Source organism: Cricetulus griseus, chromosome 4 (assembly GCF_003668045.3).
Source record: "Cricetulus griseus strain 17A/GY chromosome 4, alternate assembly CriGri-PICRH-1.0, whole genome shotgun sequence".
NCBI lineage: Eukaryota > Metazoa > Chordata > Mammalia > Rodentia > Cricetidae > Cricetulus > Cricetulus griseus.
The window spans coordinates 56,327,212-56,353,849 of NC_048597.1; the positions used below are offsets into that span (position 1 = coordinate 56,327,212).

The 26,638-nt window shown below is 41.6% G+C and overlaps 1 protein-coding gene across 1 annotated transcript in view; it reads right to left on the reverse strand.

Moving 5' to 3' along the window:
- The window catches only part of Osbpl11 (oxysterol binding protein like 11), a 68,658-nt gene that overhangs the window by 8,212 nt on the left and 33,808 nt on the right, over positions 1-26,638 (reverse strand). The window contains exons 7-11 of the mRNA XM_027412809.2: positions 23,642-23,787; positions 16,804-16,944; positions 11,798-12,296; positions 8,798-8,984; positions 1,368-1,550 (exon numbers count right to left, since the gene is read on the reverse strand). Of these exons, the coding sequence (XP_027268610.1) occupies positions 1,368-1,550; positions 8,798-8,984; positions 11,798-12,296; positions 16,804-16,944; positions 23,642-23,787 (1,156 nt within the window). The remainder of the gene's footprint in view (positions 1-1,367; positions 1,551-8,797; positions 8,985-11,797; positions 12,297-16,803; positions 16,945-23,641; positions 23,788-26,638) is intronic.

A 26,638-nucleotide genomic window follows, 5' to 3' on the forward strand; every position in this document is an offset into this window, starting at 1 on the left:
AGGGTACCTCACACCCTCATGCAGTGAAGACACCAGAACACACACACACACACACACACACACACACACACACACACACACACACACACACACACACACAGAGTCTGAGACATCACTACACATCCTACATAGATCCATAGGAGGTAAGGTAATAAATACTATTAACTGCCAATAAATTGATAAATTAGATGAACCAATTTCTTTAAAGATACAAATTTTAGCACACCCTTCCTTAATCCCAACACTTGGGTGGCAGAAGCAAGTGGATCTCTGTAAATTCCATACCAGCCAAGGTGACGCTTTGTTGAGACTCTGACTAAAAAAAAAGATGGGTAACTGTGAAAGCCCTGTACACTGAAGATGCAGTTAAACTTTCCTCCAAAGAAAACTACTGGTAGACACATACAAAATTAGGAAATGCAATCCACCAGTGTCTCTTTAATGTCTGGTTTAGTAACAGTGTCTGTTTCTACATTTAGTCTATTGTGATAGTTACTTTAGTGAAGGCAGGCAAAGAAAAACCAGCTTAGAAAGACACAGTTGTGCCAGGCATTGGTGGTACACACCTTTAATCCCAACACTCGGGAGGCAGAGGCAATCGGATCTCTGTGAGTTTGAGGCCAGCCTGGTCTCCAGAGCGAGTGCCAGGATAGGCTCCAAAGCTACACGGAGAAACTTTTTTTTTTTTTTCAAGGAAAAAAAAAAAGACACATTGGCAAAAGAGTTTCTCTTTTTTTTAGTTTTTCAAGACAGGGTTTCTTGTGTAACTCTGGCTGTCCTAGAACTAGCTCTAGACCAGAACTAGCTCTAGAACTAGACCAGGCTGGCCTCAAACTCACAAAGATCTGCTTGCACCACCACCACTTCTTGGGCTTGCAAAACAGAGTAATTTTAATGAAGTTTTCAAGTAATTCAGATCTTTGATATAACATGAAAACTTGGCCAGTGGAATTTCTAATTTGTTACTGGGGAGGGAGCCACACAGTATGCTGTGGGGACAGAGGACAGCCCTGTGGAGTCAGTGCTTTCCTTTTACCTTTTACATGGGTTCTGAGGATCAAACTCAGGTTGTCAGCCATGCATGGCAAGTGCCTTTGCCCTCGGAGGCATCTCAGGCAACTAGGAGTTTTCAAGGTTAGTTTTAATGTAGGAGACAAAAACTTGCCAATTATTTTTCATACTACAGTTATTATATACTATAAAATGTCATAGCTGGCAGGGGTTTTAAAGTTAAATAAATCAGACCAACTCTTTCATTTTATCGATGGCAAAGCTGATACAAATTATAAATAACATGACTAGTGAAGTGGCTTAACTAGACTCCAGAGAGCTCCTGACCTTCCTGACTGGACATGAGGGCTACAAACCTGGATTCAAATGGATCCTGCTTCTCCAGAGGCCGCACTCTTTTCTTTGTCACGGCAAGTTTGGTCAGGTCCACGTACTTCGTCTCCCCGTTGCTGTAGGTGAACTCCAGAATGCTGTTCCATTCCCCCTGTACCCTGCACACCACAGTGTTGGTGACATTGTGCTTCACTTCAGCTGTGACTCTAAAGCAGGTGGGAAGCAAAGGTTTCCTCCTCAGAATTCTGAAGACCAAGGACACAGCTCAAAAATCCTCTTTAAATTAGTTATTGAGCACATTTCAACTTGTCAGCCCCTAAGTCAGTGAAACCAGTCCTGTGCTGGATCCCTAGATGACGACGGTTCAGGCACACCAGTTTTATTCTTCACAAAGAATATTAGGCACCAGACTGGACTTCATTAGCATAAGTGGAAAATCATGTCTAATGTGCTTATTACAATCTAAAACTGTGACAGCACTATAATCTAGCTCTCTCCCACTGGGCCATCAACCTAAAACATCTGCAGTTCTAGAGATCAAGCACCCAATACCTATTACTTTGTGATTTTCATTCATTCCCCTAAACAGGGTTTCTCCATATAGCTGTCCAGGAATTTGTTCTGTAGACCAGGCTGGTCTCAAACTCACAGAGACCCACCTTCCTTTGCCTCCAAAGTGCTGGGATTAAAGGCTGCATCACCATGCCTAGCCCAAAAAACTATTTTAAATTCAATACAAAACCTGGCTGAGTCATTGAGAGTTAGAAAAATATGAAACACAATTAAAATTATAAGTTCCCTGGCTAAGACAACAAAGTAAGGAGCAGTAATCTATGAATGCATATGTAGTTCATGTAAAGTAGTAATGTATGAGCAGAGTCACTTGGCTGCCAACAGACAGCCCGGCTGAGGCAACTCAGGAGGAAGGGACAAAGAGAAGTGGCTCAAACGTGTTTAATGAAGTGTATGTTTCCTGTAGGACACAGGTGAGGTAAGTTCAGAACTCAGGGACAGGTTAAAGGTCATGGTCTAATGAATGTCTAGAGACTTTCTTTGGGTCCAAAAGAGAACTTGGAAGACTCAGGGCATCACAAGGGATGAGGTGGCATTTGCCATGTGTATACAAGGCAGGAAACCAAGAAGAAAGGAAGTGAGCTACAAACTTGGAGCTCAAAGCAGGTGGTCAAAGAGCCCAATAACGAAGGACCTGTGGGCCAGATCTTAGGGGTCAAGGTTTGGAGTGAAGAACAAACATTCAAAATGCTAAGTTAGAAGTAAATGCTAGTTGTGGTTCACAGGACACAAGAACATAGCTACAAGTCTGCCTGGTTATAGGAGCGGGGACTCATACATTGTATTTCAAACCATGTGAGTGAACAGAATTGTATTGCAAAGGGCTCCTTAAAAGCCAGACAGGATGTTTGCTAAGATGTCACTTCATTATTTATCAAAAGAAAATTTAGATTTATTTTATGTATGGTGTTTGTCTGCATATATGTGTGAGTACCATTTGCATGCCTGGTGCCTGAAGAGGTCAGAAGAAGGTGTTGGATCCCCCGGAACTGGAGTTACAGATGGTTGTGAGCTGTCATGTGGGTCTGGAAACTGAACCTAAGTCCTCTGCAGGAGCAGTGAATGCGCTTAACCACTTAGCTGTCTCTGCAGCGCCCACACTTCTTCTCTGATCCCTTTTGCAATACGTTCCCAGTCCTCGAAGATTTAGCTTTAACTGCAGGATTTGAAGAGATGATGCTGAGCACTCATCCATCCTCTAGACACCACCTCTAGACACACATAACCACAATGACACTGGGGACCGAGCAACCAGTCCTCTTGTTGATTTTTCTTCTGGCACTCTAATGATAGTGTCTCATTACGGTGCTCAAGGCTGGCCTCAAACATTCAGGCTCAAGCCTCCCTGACCTCAGTCTTCCAAGTAACTGAACCTACAGGAGCAAGCCACCAAGTTGGCTTTCAAGACCTTTACAGACAGACACAATCCATGATGTTACAGCTACCTCCTACAACTTTTCTACTCCTCACATAACCCCCCCCAAGTCTCTGCCCACAAGTACTCAATTACACAGATACTTTTACCTTATTATACGCTTCAACAGTTTAATGCAACGTTAGCATATGTTTATATGAAAGAACAGACAACCTCTTCATAGTTACTTAACATGGTCACCCATCTCTAGTCTAATTTAAGAATATCTACACTATTCTTTCTTCTAACTCACTGTACATGTCAACATGACTACCGCTGACACGCCTGTCCATTGTGCTATACATATTTCTCAAAAAAAGACATCTATATATACATTCACCAGTGTCTTCTAGCAGCACTGCTGAACACACATACACACACACACACACACACACACACACACACACACACACACACTCTCTCTCTCTCTCTCTCTCTCTCTCTAAAGGTAAACAAATAAGAATGAATTATCACTTGTGGCCTAGTTACACAATGGGATACAGGCCTTGATAAGGAAAAAAAAAAAAAACCTGCAGTATACATGGGCAAATCGGTAAAACTAAAATTGAACAAAATAAGTAGGGGATAAAAGACAACATATGTATGATACAATTTATACAGGGTTTAAAACTAACGTGGGATGTTAGCAATCAGCACAGTGACCACCCAAAGTTAAAGGTTTAGCCCAAGAGAGGAGGAAGGGAAACTAAGAACCTTGGGAAAGTCGTCAGGGATGTTAGGAATCTACCACAGTGGGGTAAAGATTTCCATTCTAAAACTTCATGACTTTGTATATTCCGGTATGGATGCTATTTTTAAATAAAGAGTTTATAGGAAAACTACTCCATGCTTCCAGAACAGCCATCAAAGGCTTGAGGAAAAAGTGGGCAGCTTCAAGATCCTATCAGAAAATTTGCTTGTGTGTCTAAGCGATCTGGAAGAGTGCTTCAGACAGAGACTGACCTGCAAGAGAGGACACAGTAGCTGATTCCCAGAAGAAATCAGAAATCTACCGAGGACTGGCCCCTGGACACACACCTCCAACTTGTGTTGCTTCTGCTAGTTTTACATTTAGACATGTTTCTACCCCAACATGTATTAGTGGCTGTTGGGTCCGCACGGGGTCTCTGTGAGTTGCCTGTCAAGTCAATAACCACAGGTGCATCCTGTGTTCTAGTCCTGGCTTACAGCCCCGGCCTCGCCTCACTACACCAGGGAAAACACAAGCTCTTCTTCCACAAGCTCTTACAACTGGGGTTTTTTCACTGTGCTGTAAGTGTATATAAGTCTGCTCTCTCCCTGGAAAAACGTCAGACGAATAAAGATGGAAAGACATAGCACAAGCAGCCGGATGTCTCTGCGTTTAGCTAAATCTCCAGGCTTTCCACAGATACTCAGACTTAGTAGTGGCATGGATGCCACAAGTGGAGGTTCCACAGAGATCGGGAAAGAAAGGAGACCCTGAGAGAAAGCCCTCAGAAGGCTGGCACCAGCAAGTAAAGTTTATGAGGGTGGATTGTTGCCTCAACTCCTGAGAGAGTTGGATTGGAAATAGAGGAGCGCTGTCTCAAAAAGAAAATGAAAAGAAAAATAGAAAATGAAAATTAAAAATTAGAAAAATAGAATAATAAAAAAGGAAAATACAGAGAGCCCAGATACTGTATGATATTGTGCTGTCTTTGAATTGTTCAATTGCCAAGGAAAGAATAACTGCTAAAATACGCTTGATTATAAATGCTGCTTATATATTTCAAAAATACGTTGACTTCAAAATTTAAGTATAATGGCAGGTTACTTGGAAAAAATTTCTGCTTTTGTTTTCACAGAAATGAAAAGCTGTAGATTCCTTTCAGACTAACATGGTTTGATGAAGCAATGGCCAGGTGATCCAACATTAAAGACATCTGGGACAATGCAGTCATAGACCACTACAGTCAGCTTTCCTGGGTTTTCTTAGGATTCCCATGGTAATTCAGTGTCCCCAATCAGCAGGAAGTAGTTTGGAAAGAATGACGCCTGATTTCCAAATATCGTTTATGAATGTATATTTTTCAGTTAAATTGGGTTGGTTATAAATGGTAATCACCAGGAATATTAGCCAGATGATAAAGAGAAGTGAGTTAACCTTGAGAGTAGAAACAGATATAGTTAGAGATATGAGACAGAGAATTATTAGTCAGGCGATTGTGTATTTACTTTGGTATATTTTAATAGCCAGGAGAGCTGAACTAAAGCAGAAGCAAATACAGAAGATTTTAGAGTTTAAAAGTTTGAAAGGATCCTTCCCTCTTGCAGAAGCCACCACCACAGCTATATCAGAGCTGCCCCAGGGCTTGGGGAAATGAAGGTGCGACCACGCATACATGCAGGACAGCAGGAAATATCTGCCCCTGAACTGGTTAGCAATGTAATAGAGAGGAGACCTACTGATGAACAAGAATATACAGGGCAGCCTGATTGGGATGAGTATAAAGAGAGAGTTGCTAAGTATCAGGATGGAGAGTCTTCACTTCCTTCATTTTAAACTGGGAATACAGAGAGGCAAATACCCAGTGGTAAAATTCAGCAGGAGCTAAGAGGCTTGGAAGATTTAGTGAAATCGCTCTCTCAGGACATAAGAAATTTGCAGGTTTCCTCAGATTAGAGAAATGTTCCTTTGTCTGTGAAAGCAATAAGCATGGGTCAGCCTACGGTACAGACACCCTTCGAGTTGTGGCAGGCAGCCACAGCATGTAAGGGGACACCCTAACACACCTGCTCGGGGCTGGTTACAGGTACGCATGGCCACACCCACTAGAGTGTGGTCAAGGTGATGTGAGGGAGGTTTAAGAGTGAGGGACACGCACTTGGGAGCCCCTTCTTCCCTTCCATCATCGGCTTGTTCTACTTACCTTGTTCCTTGCCGGCTGGCTAGGCTGTTCTGAGTAAGTAGGGCACCCCCTAATAAATATCCTAATTTCTACACCTGACTCCATATTGGTATTTCACTTTCACAGCAGGTCAGATGTCTTCAATGCAAGCGCTAATATTATACAAATGGCAGATAGAAAGAGATGCTCAGGGATTTCAGACATGTCCTATATAGGAACATAGAGATACTCAGAGAAACATAAGCAAGATGCAGATGCCAATACCATTAAAGCAGCTCAACGAACTAAGAATGGCTTATGTTCATTATAGATCAACAGCAGTTTTCACCCAGACACTGATAGGGAATGTTGCTAGCCTTACCCCTAGGAATTTGGAAGCTGATAGCCAAGGCCTGCCAGTCAGGGGGCAGATTATTGTTATAGAAAGTAGGCAGGGACCTAGGGACTTCAGAATTTGTCTCTAGGCCAGACCCCGGCCCCAGCCTCCTAGGTACTTGGTTCCTGGGAACTATTTGGCTACAAAAGAAACTCCCGGAGAGACCAAAACCTCCCCTATGGTCTCCAGGATACAGTTCTAAAAACTATTGGTATCTGTAAACAACAGGCCACCTGCAAGTAACAAGACAGACCATAGAGACCACAGAATGTTCCCTCTCAACACTGACCAATGAGAATACCTGGTACACAGGTATTTTATGCCAAAATATGACTTTGAGAAATTTTCCTGATTGTTCCCAAATGTCAACCAATCAGAAACCAACCTGTACCTACTGATGTAATCCTGTAACTTTTGTCTTTAAAACCAAGCAGTAGACAGGGAACTTCACCCCTTCTGGAGGCTGCTGTGTCAGCTTGCTAGACGGGGGTCCCACCCTCGGAAGGATGGACATTTTAATAAACCTTGTGCATTTGCATCGGTTGTCTGTCTCCCTGGTCTCTTTGGGGATCCTTGTGATTCGGGCACAACAAAGCCAGGCTCAATTTGTTACTCAATGACCACAGAGAATCCTTCAGCTCAACTATGGTTGAGCCTACAGAAAAATTAGGCAGCCAATGACCGGTGAGAACAAGGGGATGCCAACCAACTTAAGACAGGAGGGTCATGCAGTCTGGGTCATTTCTCCATTGATGGGTAACGTTGGTGTCAAAGTCCTGGTCACCTAACATAGGCACTAATTTATATATAAAGGGGGAGATGTTTGGTCCCGGCCCCCAAGACGTCTCTGTGAGTTGCTTGTCAGCCAATAACCACAGGTGCATCCTGTGTTCTAGTCCTGGCTTATAGCCCCGGCCTCGCCTCACTACACCTGGGAAAACACGAGCTCTTCTTCCATAAGCTCTTACAACTGGGGTCTTTCCACTGTGCTGTAAGTGTATATAAGTCTGCTCTCTCCCTGGAAAAAGGTCAGACGAATAAAGAGGGAAAGACGCACATAGCACAAGCAGCCGGATATCTGTGCATTTAGCTAAATCTCCAGGCTTTCGTCTGATACTTGGACTTAGTCAAGGCACAGACACCACAAGTGGCTTCCTTCACTGAGCTTGGAATCTGACTCTGAATTCCTTTGGTCTGAACTGTAGCACAGACCACATAATTGTTTGTTAGAAATTCTAGTTTACATGCTAACAATTTCATAGGAAAATCTGAAAACATTACATTGGCATGTTAGATTACTACCGTTTTAAAACAAGATTATGATTTCCAGAGTGCTTTTGGGGGGTGGGTGGGTGGGTGTGGTGTGTGTGTGTGGTGTGTGTGGTGTGTGTGTGTGTGTGTGTGTTTTAGTGTTAGCTAGGTGTAGTAGCACACAACTGTGAGTGTGTGTGTGTGTGTGTGTGTGTGTGTGTGTGTGTGTTTTAGTGTTAGCTAGGTGTAGTAGCACACAACTGTGAGTTCAGGGAAAGCCTCATCTCCAGGAAGTTCAGCAAGTTCCAGGACAGCCAGAGCTACATAAAGAATCCATGTCTTAAAATACAAACCCAAACCATGTGTAGTTGCATATCCGTATGTGTGTGTAAGCCCAAGATTGTTGTTAAGAATCCTCTTCTGGCCTGGCGTTGGTGGCACACGCCTTTAATCCCAGCACTCGGAGGCAGAAACAGCCGGATCTCTGGGAGTTCGAGATCACCCTGGTCTACAAGAGCTAGTTCCAGGACAGCCTCCAAAGCGACAGAGAAACCCTGTCTCGAAAAACCAAAAAAACAAACAAACAAACAAACAAACAAACAAAAAATCCTCTCCTATTGCTTTTCCACCTTATCCTCTGAAGCAGAGTCTTAAAATCTGAGCCAAAGCTCTAGTTAGCTTGCTATGGGGATCCCCTCGCTCTGCCTAAGGCTAGAGATACAGGAAAGTCACCACACCCACCAGCATAGGGTCTAAGGATCTCAACTCCAGTCATCTTAGTTGAGTGGTAAGAACTGCTCTTTCGCTCTCTCTCGCTCTCTCTCTCCTCCTCTCTCTCTCTCTTCTCTCTCTCCCTCCTCTCCCTCCTCTCTCACACACACACACACCCCTCTGTCTCCTCCATAGAAGACAAAGCAGTTATACTACAAAATCAAAGAGCAGAGCAAGACACCATTAAAACTTTCTTACCGGTGCAGTTTGCCGCCATAAAATGGCTTAGTGTGAAAAGTGATGCTGGCTGAGTAGCCTGTCTTTGCACAGTTGACGCCGACTTTGCCACCTAGTTCCACCCAAGGAACAGTGAGAATGGATCGCGCATATGCACACGGCAGGGAAAACGTGTACTCTTCTCCATGCTCCAACAGACTAAGGATGCCTGAGAGTAAAAGCATGACGGTGGTTAGCATCTCTTCTGAGAAACGGCCTTTTCCTGTCTAGTAACAATAGACATTATTATTTTATACTCATTTATCCTTTGATAGTATTGATTTCATTTGGCAGCAGTTCCGGGTGATACTGAATCAGGGCTACTTTCATTGTGACCTTCCTGTTCCTCTTATGTTCATGGGACCTGTAATTGTTACAGTGCAAGCAGTCTAAGTAAGTGTCCCACCGATGCTCCTAAAAATCAAATAAAGCCGGGGCTGGGGCTGGGCGCAGCTGTGCAGCATCATGCTAAGACCTGGTCCTCAGCAGCTTGGCTGTCACTCACAGCAAGATGAGAAAGTGTTCTTCACTCCAGTCTACATATGTCAAGACCCAAATGTAATCTTTTCATCAAGAACTATCGTCATCCCAAGTTTTATTTGCCAAACTCTGAAGCTACTAGAGGTGTAAGAAATCTAAGTGGCAATTTTCAAACAAATATTAGTCTGTTGTGGGCTTCTATATTAATGGTGTTATTTCAAAGTAGCTAAAACATATAAAAAGGGATTTATAATAGTGAATAACTGATCTGTATTAAGATAAGACACACTAAGCATACCCAAGTTATGTTACTACCCTCGATTTTTATCTATTGTATTTCATTTAATTGTGTGTACGAGTGTGCAAGTGTGTGTGTACAAAGGCCAGAAGACAACTTTGGGTGTTGTTCCTCAGATGTCATCCACCTTTTGTTTTGGAGACAGGGTCTTCTACTAGCCTAGAGCTCATCATGAAAGCTCGGGTGACTAGCCAGTCCTCAATCCACTTGTCCTTACCTCTCCAGCAATGGAATCATAAAATAGGCACCTTATTTTTGTTTATTTGTTTGTTTTTGTTTTTCAAGACAGGGTTTCTTTGTGTAGTCCTGGCTATCCTGGAACTAGCTCTGTAGACCAAGGTGGACTCAAATCCATAGAGATCCACCTGCCTCTGCCTCCCGAGTGCTGGGATTAAAGGCATGCACCGCCACTGCCTGGCCCTAGGTGCCTTATTCTTATGAGTTAGGATAAATATTGAAAAGTTTAGAATAATCAAAAATAAATGGAACTGGTTGTACTGGCACACGCCTTTAATCCTGGCACATGGGAAACAGTGGCAGAAGCATCTCTGTGAGTTTGGAGCCATCCTGGTCTACATAGTGAGTAACAGGACAGCCAGGGCTACACAAAGACCCCATTTCAACCAGGTTTGAATAAATATAGGGAAAGTAAGATAGTAAACCCTAAAATCTCAGTAATTAAACTAATTTCCCTCTAATGTTGAAGGGCATAAATGACAAAAGCAAAATGAATGATCACAAAACCCATTCTGATTGTGTGTATGCGAGGGTGTGCACACGTATTTGTGTGCATTCACGTGTGCACGTGCATGGAGGCTGGAGGCCAACACCCAGCGTCTTCCTGTAATAACAAGGCGGACCCTGAATCAGAGCTCTGCTTGCCTCTGCCTCTGAGTACTTCAGGTAAGGAGTGCCTACCATGCCCAGCTCCCACTTTCTTTGGAGGTCGGGTCTCTTACTTACCCATTGCCATGCGTGGCTTTCCTGTCATGGATGCTAGGGACCTGAACTTGGGTGCTCATATTTGCAAGGCAAGCACCTAACAGACTGAGCACATAGCCATTTCTCCATTCCTTCATTTTATTTACTTTTTGCTAAGGGTAACAGATGGCAGTTTAATTTCCTAAAGGCAATGCCTGAATTCACGAAAGCATTAGATAATAAAGTCACTGTATCTCCCCTCATGATTCAAAGAGTTGAAATGGCACATGTTCTTCCTTACATATTTGAGAAGGAGAGGCTATACTGCCAGATTATTCTGTTAAAAACTAGTAAGAACAGTTCTCCTCTGGAAGCACACAACAAAGAGTGAGGTTCTATATATGCCCAACATTCACAGGCCCATGTCCCATCACCTCTAGATTTCAATTAATCCTAATCTTAAAAATTAAAGTTGGATATACAGTTACAAGAAAAAATATTAAAAGCCAGTTCAAATTATCTATCTCTAAATTAATGGGTTAGTTATACTTTTATTTCCTCCTCTGATTTTGTTTGTTTGTTTGAAACAGGGCCCCACTATGTACCTCTGGCTGGCTTGGAACTCGGTATGTAGATCAGGCTAAACTCAAACTCACAGAGATCTGCCTTCTTTTGCCTCGGAAGTGCTGTGATTAAAGGTGTGAACCACCACGCCACAATGTTTCTACAATAAAAATACTTTACAGGTGTGGTGGTGCACACCTTTAATTTCAGTGAATTTGAGGCCAGTCTGGAATTCAGAGTTCCAGGCCACCTAAAGCTATACACAGTGAGACCCTGCCAAAAAACAAACAACCCCAAAATCTTTATATTTAAATTTTTAAAATATAATTTAAAGGAGAATTTCTACTTGTCCATAGTAATAGCATATGATTCTGATGTGTCCCAACACACATTTTGGAGCACAAACTACAGCAAAAAAAAGTAGTACATGTAACATTTAAAATCTTTAACTAGAGCTGGAGAGAGAACTCAGCAGTTACAGGGGCTGGCTGCTCTTGCACAAGACTTAAGGGGCTCAGTTCCCAGTCCTCAATGTTGTTAGCTCACAACTGCTTGTAACTCCAGTTGTGGTTACTGTATGTATGAGGTGCACTTACATATATCATATATGTAGCCAAAATACTCCTATACATACAAACAAATCTCAGAAACCATACAACTAATACCTATACAATTTAACAAGTTTGATATAAAAACTGGAGAACAATTTTTCTACTCACCTTCTCCAACCATTGTCACACCTATTGACATGCCTAAGAACTTGCTTTTAGTCCACACATGTGCATTTACACACATCTTCCTTTCTGTACATTCTGCATAAAACCCTGAGACTGGAGGATGATGGGAAACCTGCTCAGCAACAAATCTGACAGTGTAACAGTCTGAGACCCCCTGGGTCAGAGCATCCTCCAGCAGGGGAGCATGATTTGTGATGGCAGGGGTGGAAGAGTTGCCACTCAAACCGGATGCCATTTCGCTCTTGGGTATCCTCCAGGAACAGTGGAAAGTCTCCCCAATGATGGGATTGTACGGCTTCTTAGCAATGGCCCCCTTTCGGCCTTCATGAAATGAGGTAAGGTAGTACTCAACAAAGCGAATCATTCGGTCCTCAGGCGTGGCTCCATTGGTGATGCCTATGAACAAGTCTGGATGAGACATAAAATCTGCATACATCTCCAGTAAGGAACGCTTCTCCAGGATAAATGTAGGAAGCACCACCTACAACATCAATGCAAACCAATTAAGAAGGAGAATTAATCCACAAATATGTCTGCAGAAAAATTATCTCTATCATCTAAGAGCATTTCATTGCAAACAAAAGGACTAGTCTTGTAACAAAAAACAAAAACAAAATAAAAACCCAAGCATGTGTAATAGGAGATGAGACTCTGCCAGCATAGCTAAGACTAAATACAATTTCAAGACAAAAAGATGGTCATACAGAAGGACTGACAAGTGTTCCAGAGCAGCTTGGAATACTCAGGGGTCATGCTCTTCGGTTTCCACTCTGCATGAACATACCCAAAATATTCTATGAGAAATATCTTTTCGCCTTTATATTTAATGTTATTATTATTATTATTATTATTATTTTTATTTTTCAAGACAGGATTTCTCTGTATTGCTTTGGAGCCTGTCTGGAACTTGCTCTGTAGAACAGGCTGGCCTTGAACTCAGTGATCCGCCTGCTTCTGCTTTCCAAGTGCTGGGATCAAGGGCGTGCACCATCACCGCCCGGCTAATGTTATTATTTTAAATTATTGTTTATGTGCATATTTGTGTAGGGTATGAATAGGTATGGATACAGTGGAAGCCAGAAAAAGATGTTAAGTTTCCCTTAATTACAGGTGGTTTGCAAGCTGCCCACAAAGGTGCTGGGAACCAAACTTAGGTCCCCTGAAAGAGTAGTACCTGCTCCTTACTGCTGAGCCATTCTCTGCAGCCCCCACATCCCTTTCTTCTTAAAAATAAACTGTGGGAAGCTGAGCATGGCAGCACATGCCTATATTGTCAGCACTTGGAGCGTGAGGCAGGATTCCTTCAAATGTGAGGCTAGCCAGCATGTGCTAACTAGTTTTTGTAAACAGGACACAAACCAGGATTATCTGGGAAGAGGGAAACTCAACTAAGAAACCTCGTCTATCTGCTTAGTCTGAAGGCAAGCCTGCAGAGCATTTTCTTGACTAATGATTGATGTGGGAGGGCCTAGGCCATTGTGGGTGGTGCCATCCCTGGACTGGTAATCCTGGATAATAATGTAAGAAAGCAGGGCTAGCAAGGTGTAAGTCAGTAAACAGCACTCTTCCATGGTCTCTGCTTCAGTTCCTGTCTCCAGGCCTCCACCCCCACCCCAAAGATAGGGTTTCTCTCTGTAACAGAACTGTCTGTTCTGGAACTCTTTGTAGACCAGGCTGAACTCAAGGAGGTCCACCTGCCTTTGCCTGAGTGCACCAGCACTGCCCAGCTGTAGCTCCAGGTTTCTGCCCTGCCTTCTCTTCATGACAGACTGTGAGTTGTAAGCTGAAACCAACCCTTTTTTCTCCAAGTTGTTTTCAGTCAGTGTTTGATCACAAAGACAGAGGAGCAAACTAAGATACAGAGCTATACAACAAGACACTGTCTTAATAAAACAAAACAAACAAAAATCTGTAGGCGATAAATTTTTATTTCCTGGGGTTAGGGAATAGCCCAACAGATAGAGAGGCTGCTCTTTACAGAGGATCCAGTTTGGTTCCCAGGACCCATATGATGCCTCAGAACTGTCTGTAACTTCAGTTTCAAGGGATCCGGTGCACTCTTCTGACTCCTATGCCACCACTCACGCACATGGTGCACACATACCTCACGTGGCGCACACATATATAGGTGAAACACTCAAATCACAAAATTAAAGAAATCTAATTAAAAAAAAAAATTTCTTGAAAATAAAAAGGTCAAGGGTTGGGATCTAGCTCAGTGGGTAGGTAGAGTGCTTGCCTAGCATGGACAAGACTTGGGTTCACATAGGACCTGTGTTCACTGCCCAGCATCACATAAAAACTAGGCACGGTGGCCCACACTTGTTATCTAAACACCTGGGAGGTGGAGCCAGGAGGACTCCAAGTTCAAGGCCATACTAAGCTCTATAGTAAGTTTGAGGCCAGCCTGGGGGAGGAGGGAGAGAAAGACAGAAAATGTGAGTAAGTGAATGATCTGTCACAGACTAGAGAGATACATCACAGACTAAAGCAACAATTGTAACCCCAAGTTAATTTTTAGCACAAATGAATCCGTTTTTTTTTTAAAAGATTTTATTTATTATGTATATAACATTCTGCTTCCATGTATATCTGCACACCAGAAGAGGGCACCAGATCTCATAGCAGATGGTTTTAAGCCACCATGTGGTTGCTGGGAATTGAACTCAGGACCTCTGGAAGAGCAGCCAGTGCTCTTAACCTCTGAGCCATCTCTCCAGCTCTAAATGAATCGTTTTGATGAGAAGTTTCGACACCTCAAAGTAAGACAGATTTTCAAAAGCCCTAAGAGGTTCATGCCCATTTCACCCACCTAGTAATCATTTTAGTGGATTTCTTAAAAGAAACAAGTGATATGAATGAAAGAAAAGGGATGCAAATAAAACACTACAATAAAAAAGATAGCCAGGCAGTGGTGGCGCACACCTTTAATCCCAGCACTCGGGAAGCAGAGGCAGGCGGATTTCTGTGAGTTCGAGACCAGTCTGGTCTACAAGAGCTAGTTCCAGGACAGCCTCCAAAGCTACAGAGAAAACCTGCCTCAAAAAACCAAAGATAAATAAATAAATAAATAAATAAATAAATAAATAAAAATAGCCAGGTATGATGGCTGTAATCTCAGTACTCAGGAGGCACAGGCAGGAGGATCAAGAGTTCACAGCCAGCCTAAGCCACATAGTGAAGCTCTTGCCTCAAAAAAATCCAACAGCTTGGCAGGTAAAGGTAGTTTGCCACCTGAATTTGATCTTCAGAACCACACTAGCAACTCTAGCAAGTTGTCCTCTGACCCACACTGGCATCTGTGCCCATGCCCAGGCCCAAAATATGAAAAATGAAAAAATAAGTAAATAAATTAAATTGATGTGTATTTTAAACTATGATCTTTGGAGCTTTAATCAGACTAGCATGGTTATTTAAAGTGGCAGGGCTGTGGGATGACAGCTAACAATGCTCTTAATTTAGCTTCATAGCTTCTACTGAAAGTTCATTAAAATGGTACCAAACAAGCCCAGAAGTACCCAGAAGGAGAAAAAAGGAACGATATTTAAGATTTGGGAACTAGAAAGTTTAATCTTAAGTAGTGTGCACTGCTGGTTCCTGGAGAGGATTGAAGCCAGCTCCTCCCAGGTGCTGCTCTCTTTTCTGCGGGAAGATGCTCATCCTGGCTTCATCTGTTCCTCACACCTGGAGACAGGCCACAGCTTGCTTAGAAGCAGAAAATACTGCATAGCTCCTAGCCCGCCCTTCCCACAGGGTGCCCAAGAGCTGGTTTACACCAAGTGCTCCAACTCTGAGAGATGTGCACTTGACAGGGTTCACACACATTACCTTCTCACCTCCCTTTGGAAGCTGCCATCTATTCACTTTTCCTTAACCAAGCAATAGAGCCTAGGCAGAGTAGCACTCATCTACAGCCCAGGACTCTAGAGGGCTAGAGTTCACAGCCAGCCTAAGCCACATAGTGAAGCTCTTGTCTAGCTTGGAAGGTAATGGTAGTTGCCACCAAGTCTGAAGACCTGAGTTTGATCCTCAACTCAACAAGGATAGTAACAAGTTCAAATTTTTAGTTAATAAAGAAAAAGTAAGGACAAGTACATAACACAGTCACTAAAGAGAGCTTAACAAAAGAGAGCTTTTCTACCTGGGTGACTAGAACATTCTTAGGAGTTCTTGTGTCTCATAAACCTCAATGCTGTTTTATGGCTTTTAAACCTAAAATCCAGTAAGGGACTGAAAACACCATACTAACAAATACCAGATAATTCCTTACCAGACTATTTCAGCTAGAACCACAGCTGGTAAAATAAATATCCTTTCTGGACTGCTAATGTGAAAATATTTCTTGAGAGAATGATACCAACTAAAGTCTGAAGTGAAAGATTAATAATTTAGTTAATTCCTAAATGCTGCTCCTTGGTAGAATTCTGATGGAACCCAGTCCCTTTTGAAGTCTTTCATCAAGGGCTGTGAGATGGCTCAGCAGGTAAAGAGGCTTGCATTGCAAGCCTGACCACCTGAGTCTGATCCCTGGAACCTATGATTGAAGCAAAGAACTGACTCTTGCCTGCACTACCACACACACATCATATAAACACACACTGTGTAAAAAAGGGAATGCTCCTATCAAGCACGGTAAGTCTAAGTTAATACAAACAACCCCCCAAACCAAACACAAAACAACAGTTTTTAACTTTCCAATGATGAACAATGAATTCTTAAGGCAAAAAGCTTTTGATTTAAAGTTCCATAACAAATGAGCACCGGAAACAATCTTTCATCTCTACATTTACAGCCTTCAAGGGAACCCAAATGTCAGTTTGTGAGAGATATCTAAATAGCCCAGGCTGGCCTTGAGCTCACCATCTTCCTGCCTTGGTCTCTCCTGTCAAGGACTGCAGATGTGAAGTGCCACACTGGGCTGTCTGCTATCAGCAGTGAGGCACAAGGAACAGAGCCTTGGCCTCCCAGGCACCTGACCTGGAACTTACTCTCGTTAAATCCATGCCCAGCTTGAGCTGTGACAAGAGATGCAGGATAACACTGCGTTGCTCCTCCACGGCTCCCAGGTCGTCCTCCTTGTTGTCACAGGTGTCCTCTATCTCCTCATCTGCATCAATTTCTTCAGGTTCCTTGATATGGAAGAGAGCAGAGTCCAGTATTTATAAAAAAAAAAAAAAAAACAGAGAATGGGCAAAAGCCTTCTAAAAATACAACTTCCATCATTAATCCAAGAAAAACATTTCCTTTGAAGAGACCGTAACTGCTGGTATAGAACAGACTTTGTGGTCCTGTGACATGTTATTTTTTATTTGTTTGTTTTTTTTTGAGACATAGTCTTACTGTGTAACAATGGTTAATCCAGCACTCACTATGTATCCAAGACTGGCCTCAAACTTATGCCAATTCTCCTGTCTTAACCTCCTGGGTACTGAGATCACAGGAATATGCTGACATGCCCAGCTAAAATATATTAATTTTGCAGAAACAGTATTTTTCAAAAAGAGCAAAAAATTTTCCCTGAATAAACTCAGCTTTGACCCTAATCTGGAATCCACCACATCTTTTTAAGTGATTTTTGTTTGTCTGTTTTGAGACAAAGTCACTCATTATAGAAGGCAAGCTGGCCTTGAACTCAGCCTCCCAAGTCTTGGGATTACAGGCATAAGCCACCAAGCCTGGTTAAATTCAGGAGATTTTGTTTTAAATTTTCATTTATTATTTTAAAATTATGTCTCGTTCGTGTGTGTGTGTGTGTGTGTATGTGTGTGTGTGTGTGTGTGTCTGTGTGTGTGTGTGTGTGTCTGTGTGTGTGTGTCTGTGTCTGTGTGTACGTGCACACAGGTGCCAGTAAAGGCCAGAGACCAAAGATTCCCTGAATCTGGAGCTGTGAGTCACCCAATGTGAGTGCTAGGACCACACTCTAGTGCAGTATGCTCTCTTAACTGCTCAGAGTTTTAAGGATAAATATTTGTCCTTGTTTAAGCTAAAGCTATAAAGTAAGATATAAAGCTATAAAGTAAAATATAAAGGTAAGTGTACACACATGTCAACTCTAACTATTGTAAACCTTATTTTGCTATTCATTCATGCCTGAGAAGATTTGTGGTTGGAGATTCCAGATTCACATAAAAACTCTGTGGCCTGTCAGGCAGTCACAATGCTACCAAAAGTCCTCTGTGTAGCACTTTTTATCAATAACCCCTCAGACAATTGAAAATGTATACTTCAATCTCACTAGCTCCTAATGACTAAACAATTGATATTTAATAATTTAGCAGATTTTTAATTTTTTATGGTTTTTAATTGAAGGTGGGGGGTAGGGCTTCACTGTGTAGTCTTCAATGCTCAGTATTTTTGTTTGTTTTGAAACAGACTTTCAAAGGCCCAGGTTGGTCTTGAAGTTACTGTCTTTGAATTTGCTTTCACTTCCCAAATGCTCAAATTACAGTCATGCATCCACTTGGGTTCTGACTGTGTGTGTGCGTGTGTGTGTACACGTGAAGGCCAAAGGTTGATGTCAGAGATCTCCCCCTTCATGGGTTTTCACTTTACTTTTTCAGACTTGATCTCTCAATGACCTGGAGTTCACCGGTTCTTCTAGGCTAGCTGGTCAGTGAGCTCCAGGTATCTGCCTATCTCCATCTCCCTACCCTTGTTCCCCAGCATTGCAGTTAAAGATGCATGACACTGCACCTAGGTTTTACTGCTGGGGAATCCAAACTCAGAGTCTCATATTTGCATAACAGAAACTGCCAAATGGGCCATCTCCCCAACCCTGCTGGCTTTTAGGTTTTTGCCAGAGTCTCACTCTGTATGGAGGTAGGCTTGGAAACTCACTTTGTAGTCCAGAATAACTTTGAACTTGTGGTGATTCTCCTGCCTTGGCCTTTAGATTAAAGGCTGGGACTACCATGCCTGCCCAGATTGCTTTGAATAACAAATATACCAAGGTTCAATAGAACATCAGCTGTCACCACGTTTATCCAGTGGTGGTGCCCTGCCTCTCAAAGAAGAACTTGTCAACATCTTTCTGCCAGGACGCTGAATATAAGGATGCTATCTTTTCTAGTTTATTACATTTAAAATTTTCAGGACAGTTGAGCGGGTGGAGGTATAGGCAGGTATTTTTGAGACAGTGTCTCACTGTGTAACTGAGGCTAGTTTTAAACCCACAATAATACTTTTTTATCTCAGCCTCACACAGAGCTGAGAATATAGGTGTAAGCCATCACACTTCAATAGTTATGAAGATTTTTTTGGAAGTTATGAGGATTTTTAAAAAGAAATTATTTTGCGGGTATCATTTTTATTTCCCCCACCTATCAAATAAGTTACATGTTTTTGTTTTGTGTAGCTAGACCAAAACCAAACCAAGCACACATGGACACGGACACGGACAAAGACACACTAAAGGTGGCGCAGGCTTTAGTCCCAGCACTTGGGAGACAGAGGCAGGTGAATCTCTGTGAGTTCAAGGGCAGCCTGGTCTATAGAGTGAGTTCCAGGACAGTTAGGACTGTTACATCAAAAAACACTGTCTTGAAAAACCAAACCAACCAAACAAAAAAACCCCAAATAAAAAACCTCAAACTTCCCACTCAGGTACAAAATCAAGAATACACTCAAATGTTATTTAAGAAAAATCCTACAATGTAAAACACAACGATGTAGTTATAAGAAGTGAGTTCTGTTACTGTTTTATTATTATTATTGATGATGATGATGATGATGATGATGATGATGATCATTTGGGAGCCAGTTCTCTTCTATAGGTCTGGGGCACAAGGCTCATGTAGCACGCTTTCACGAGCAGCACATCTCTCTGGTCAGGGCTCTAAGCATCCTTTTTCTCTATTTCTTTCCTTCAAGAAGTCTAGAAACTCACATTCTGACAAACCAATTATGGTCTGATTTATTTCCTATGTTAAGACTGCATAGATATAGCCAGGCATTGTTGTTCCACACCTTTAAACCCAGCACTCCAGAGGCGGAGGCAGGTGGATCTGTGTGAGTATGAGGCCAGCCTGGTCTACAGAGCAAGTTCCAAGGCAGCCAAGAAACCCTGCCTCCCAAAACCAAAATAAATACATGAATAAATAAATAAAAGACTGCAAAGACAAATTTTGTGTGTTTAGAGCAGAGAACCTTCTGTTTTTATGACCTTGAGGAGCAATGCCAAGACTTTCTCATGTCTCATTTGATGAAGAATCAGCCTGTAAGAAAACAGCTACTGCTCTGGAGCCTAGATTCACTGCATGTAAAAGTATACTTGAACTGTGTTCACTCTTTTTTTTTTTTTTTTTTCCCCGAGACAGGGTTCCTCTGTGGCTTTGGAGGCTGTCCTGGAACTAGCTCTTGTAGACCAGGCTGGTCTCAAACTCAGAGATCCGCCTGCCTCTGCCTCCCGAGTGCTGGGATTAAAGGCGTGTGCCACCACCACCCGGCGAACTTTGTTCACTCTTAAAACAAGGGGGAACGGACAGCCCTCTCTACACATGGACCAAATAAAACCATTCTGTGAGATTAAATAATTAGAGGAAACATGGGAGGAAACCCTTCTAGGTCATGATTAAGAATGCTCTCTGACATTCTGAAAGGTACCATTACATGTGAAGTTGGAACTTAGGCTACAGATTAATAATGCAAACACAGCTTCAGAGAATGGGTATCACTCAGAGGGAGCACGTGCTCAGTTATCTGAGAAACTGCACACTCAATCTCAGCACCAAAAACCAAACAGTAACTGTAACAACAGAACCCAGTTACTTTATGGATTGAACCTTCCCTACTGTAAATAACATTAAAGAAAAGCAATCAGGTAGAACACCTGTAGAAAAATACAGTTTTCAATGTTTAAAGAAATTATTGCTTTTATTTACTTTGTATGTGAGTATAAACTGTATGTGTGTATGGGTGTGGGCACATGGCACACACGTGCAAGTCAAAGAACAACATGAGGGTGTGTGTCAATTCTCTCTTCCTATCAGGTGTATCCCAGGGACTGATCTCAGGCTGTCAGCCTCGACAGCAAGTGCCTTAACCCACTGGGCCATCTCACTGGCCCACTGCTTTAAAACAAACAAACAAACAAACAAATAAAAAACAAATAATTTATTAGAATAGAAAAAAGGGGAATTTTATTTAATTTTTTTTAAGAGGGGAACTTGCTACGTAGACCAGACTGGCCTGGACCTCAGAGATCTGCCTGCCTCTACCTCTGAGCTGGGATTAACGGTGTGTGCCACCACTGCCCGGTGAATTAATTTTTTTCTTATTTATTTATATAATTGTATATATGTAAGTATTTATATGTTGTGGGCATGCAAGTGCCATGGCACAAATGTGGAGGTTGGAGGACAGCTGGTTCTTTCCACCCACCATTTGGGCTCTGTGAACAGAACTTGGGTCGTGAGGCTTTGCAGCATGTGCCCTCATCCAGTGAGCCATCTCGCTAGCCCAGGCTCCATGGCTTTAGTCAGGCTTGACTGAGGTTTGCCCTCTCCCTTAGCTGACAGAAACTGTTTATTCTATACCACAGGCCTCTCGCTTGTATTCTCTGACACAGAATGCCCCTGTGAAACTTCTAGACAATAAAGGTCTATTCTGGTTTGCTTGAGTGGCTAAGGCTTTGACAACAACAACTGTCTGTGCTATTTTCTGTCTGTAGTAGGTCATCTAGTCACCATTAGAAAGATTTGGAAATACGGCAATTTCCTTCTAGATCCCGAGCCCCATCCCTTACAAAAGCCTCACTCTGCTCCCAACATGCTCTGCGCTCTCATGCTGGCCTCTCTGACCTTTAGTTCATAGTCTGTCCCTAGGTAATCTCACCCCTAGTCTGGCCCTCTCTCCAAAGCTATGGTTCCCTCACCTTGAGGGCTCTTCAGAAACATTGATCATTACATACCCCCTCCTGGAACATTCAACATGCTCAGAATCACAATAAACCTTGCTCAGAATCAGCTTTCTGATTTTCCTGGCTTTGTGAATAATAACACAATTTTATCTTGTTATTCCGGCTCAGAAGTTTCCAATCTGTCATAGTCTGGCTGATTTTTGTCATTTGAAATGCACATTGCTGATTCATTTGCATTCATTTCTACTTCTATAGTCTTTGGTCATATTTAATTCCATATATCCCTTTCCCAGGCACATGACCCTGCTGTCTCTCACATTAAGACCAAGTCCTGCCGGACTTTATTTCTTTGGGAGCACAGATCACACCACATGTGATCTCTACAGAGCAATGATGCAGGAAGTCCTACTCCACATTGAGTATATGATTATAGTAGGTGACAATCCTGCGACTGGATCCCATAAGCTATTATAACGTAACTCTGCTAAGTTAATTTTATCCTTATGGCAGGCTCACAAGGCATTATCATCATGACTTTGCAGGTGAAAGCCCAACTTTAAAAGCTTTGTCTCCACAGCATTCCTCTTCTACATCACTCTGTATGTCTTTTCTTTCTCTGAGGGAGAAATCACAAGAGTGTAAATTGTATCATCTGCTTATTTTAGTGCACAGAAGTTGTGGCTACATGCAGATTGCACACCTCTTCAGTGAAAGAACCATGTCTTCTCGTTTGTGTATCTCCTCTGATTGCACACAGCTTGGTAACTACAAGTATGTGCACATGTGTGTCAACGCATGTTATTTACTTATTTAGCCTGCTTTTCTGCTTTTTAGCTTCCTGGCTCCAGCACTTTTTCATAAATTCAAAGTCTGTGCCAGGTTTGGACTTAAGAAATAACTTGCTAGCATGTAAATGATCATAAGGGCTATTATTTTTGACTCAGTAATTCTTTTAGGGATATAAGGTTAAAAAAATAATAAAAAATTGGGAAGGAAAATAACATTTAACCATAGTGTTATTTATAATAATAGGAAAGACAAACTAGACATTCAACAACAGGGACATTAACTCAGTATCTTATTTTGACTTTCAAACATTAATTATATAGGCCAGACGACAAGACAGAAAATAGCTTCAATTTCTATGTAATTATAGTAAGCACAAAAATTGGAGACATGAACATAAGGGGCAAAGCAAACAAAACAAAAAAGACATAATTTTTAACAGTATGTCTACAGCAGAAAACGACACTGTAGTGCCTGGAAACACAAAATGAGTACCACTTTATATAACTATTAAATGCCGAGGTCAAGTGATACAGAGAAACATCTGCAACAACTATGCTGGTAACCCGCTTCCTATAGTAAGCAGAGATTACAATCTCAATGCCATTTTACGCTTGTCGATGTAATAGCAAAGACTAATAAAGTTAAACTAACCCACGTCTTTAATCCCAGCAGTCGGGAGGCAGAGACAGGTGAATCGATAAATTCAAGGCCAGCCTGGTCTATAGAGAGAGTTCCAGGACAGCCAGAGCTACACCCTGTCTCAAAACAAAACCAAAAACAACAAAAGATTGCTGTAGTGCCTGTGAGGTGAGCCAGGAGGACTACTGATAGTTAGTTAAAGGCAAACTAGAGCTCTACATTAAGTTCTAGGTCAGCCAGGGATAGTGAGACCATCTCAAAAACAAAACAAACCAACAAACAGAATCAAACAAACAAGTATCTGTATCAGACAAAAGTAAAGAATAAAAAGGGACATCATTAGTCATGTAAAATCCATGTTCAGGTTCAATTAAGATCTTTCCCAAAGCAAATAGCTTTCAAGTAGAACAACATTTAGAAGCTTATAAGAATGTTACTCTAGTATTCTATGGACATAAATATCTTATCAACAAAAACAACATTGTCCCTTTTCAAGGATTCCTCATTTCTTCCATCAAAAACGAGTGTTCATATTCCCTTACCCTTGCTAATACTCCAGACTCTGCAACAGACTGTGCTTCCAGGACTGCCATGGGCTTGCTCGGCTCAGTTGCAAAGGGCTGCTCAGCTCCATTTTTATAGTGGTTTGATAAAGGTATCTTTGGTTCCAACCACTCAATTGTCGTTCCTGATGAAGTAAGAGAAAAGTCTTGCTGAGACTCGCTCATAATCTGGGAAGTTCGGCAGATCTGGATTTCATTAAACAATTTTGTTTTGACCCTATGAGACTAAAGCACTCCAACCCGCACTGAAAGGAGACAGCTACTCGACCTCATTAGCATGAGCTCCATGATTGGGTACTTCACAACAGGGCAACTTGCAACATGAAATGAGATACTAGGTAAAAGCAATCTACCCTGAACAGGGCTGATCTTACTTCTTAGATAAGTCTGTGAATCATGGAGTGAGCTTCCAAACAGTGGATTTGCCAGTGGTATCAATTATGTCCCTCTAATAACCAAAATGTATATAATTAGACTTTAGTGGGAGTCACTTCAGGAACCTGAGATGGTAAACCAACATAATTTGTTTAAAGACTGAAATTTTCCAAACTAATCAAAATAACTCATTGGCAATAATTTAAATAATACACACACACACACACACACACACACACACACACACACACACACACACACACCCCTACTTTTTATTTAAATCATGAACAGCCCAACATAACTTTTAAACTGAAAACCTTTTCTACTTACTAGAGCTGACCTAGTGAAAGTCAGTGTCACATTTAGAGACCTGTCACCTTCTCAGTTAATGAGTCAATGGTCTCTTGTTACCCTCAACTAGTTTAACAAAGTAGATTCTATGCCTAATCAATAATGGAAATGTTCCATTTGATTTCAGAGGCTGATCTGGGTTTCACAGAAGCTAGGTTATGGAGTGTAAGAATAAGGGATGCTCAAACTACTAAAACAGAAACTAAAAACAGTAGGGCATTTACTAAGTCAAAGGCTAGACTTCAGAAGAGAAATAAATGACAAATTACCCAACAGGCTAATAGTGTCTTGCCTTGTTCAATGGCCTTTGGTACTAGGGCTATTAAGACTGGAGGAATATCCTGGCTAAGGTCATAGGGTATGTTTTAAAGTTGTACAGAAATGGCAACGTTCTCCTTCTACCTTAAAATAACTTTTTTTTTTCCAAGACAGGGTTTCTCTGTGGCTTTGGAGGCTGTCCTAGAACTAGCTCTTGTAGACCAGGCTGGTCTCGAACTCACAGAGATCCTCTGTCTCTGCCTCCCAGTGCTGGGATTAAAGGCATGCGACACCAACGCCCGGCCAAAAATAACTATTTTTAATATCACCATCCAGATGTTTTTCTAAAAGTAAAAGACTCATGAAAGCTAATTAAAAGGCCCAGTTTATGGGGCTAACTATAGTAAGACTTTATTAAACCAGTCATATTCAGACTTCATGGTCCAGGCACAGTACTACACACTTGTCATCCTAGTGCTTAAAAAGCACGTGCAGCATGGGATGGAGAGATGGCTCAGGGGTTAAAAGCACTGGCTGCTCTTCCAGGGGTCCTGAGTTCAATTCCCAGCAAACACATAGTGGTTCACAATCATCTAATAATGGAATCTGATGCTATCTTCTGGCCTTCAGGTATACATGCAGAACACTCATACATAAAATATAAATAAATAAAATTAACTTTAAAAAAATCAAAGAAGCAGGAGTAGTTGAGGCTAGCCTGGGATACATAATAAGCTTACAGACAGCCCAGGCTAGATATCTTATCCATGAATGAATAAAATAAAAATATGAGTTCATTTTTCATGTCACTGAAGAGTTTGATGGAAAGGTATCTGTTTTTCCAAGTTATATTTTCATTCTGAGGTGATTTTAAAATACAGTTTTACATGCCCAATTTGGAAAAGATGGCAACTATGGTGAGAACCACTAACAGCAATGAATTAATTCCTTGAACTATCTATAAACCTAGCCTCCAGGGCTGGAGAGATGGCTCAGAGGTTAAGAGCACTAGCTACTCTTCTAGAGGTCATGAGTTCAATTCCCAGGAACCACATAGTGGTTCACAACCATCCGTTACGAGATCTGTGCCCTCTTCTGGCGCACAGGCATACATGGAGACAGAATGTTGTATACATAATAAATAAATAAAATCTTAAAAAAACAAAAACCTGGCCTCCAAAAAGTCCAAGGTGGGAACAACGACCACTTTAAAACTTCAAAACGTTGTTAACTAATGCAAATTTACTCATACTTCTTTTCTTAGTCACAAAGAAAACATCAAAAGATTGTATTAAACCATACAAAAGTTTGACAATTGTTTTAAAAGATAAACTATTCAATGAAGTATTTATTGAGCATTTAATCTAGTAACCAGCACCACTGCTACTTGATAGACTTCTAAAAATTAAATAGTACAGACTAGAAATAAGATGTTTCATTTTCCTAACAAACTCATTAACTAAAATTAATCCACATTTCTTACATCAAGGTAACTCATCTAATATTCAAATTAGGGGAATAACTTGAGAAAACCAACGTACTCACCCAAGGGTGTAATACCACCCCCAAAATTCCCCTTATCACAGGAATGTAACTTTGGAAAGTATTCCTGACACTTCATGAAAACACATGATATAAAAGAATAAAGTACAATACTAAAGAGAAAATGAGCAGTGGATAGAGCTGGGAGTCAGGACACCCCCCCCCCCAGTGATCCTACTTTGATCACCTGGATACAAGAATTGAGAGGAATGCCACTATTTTAACAGAAACTGAGCTCTCGAATTATGTTGAGTTTGAGGTCTAGAAAGTTATACTCAAAGATGTTAAGCATTAGACCTAAAATTATTCTGAATTCAAAAACAAGCCATAATCAGGAAATTTGTATCACACTACTGTGCTAATTAAAAACCAAGAGACTCAACTGATTTATTTTCCTTCCCTCTCTTTTTCAACAACAACAAAAAAAATGTTTTTCTAGCATTAGAATGA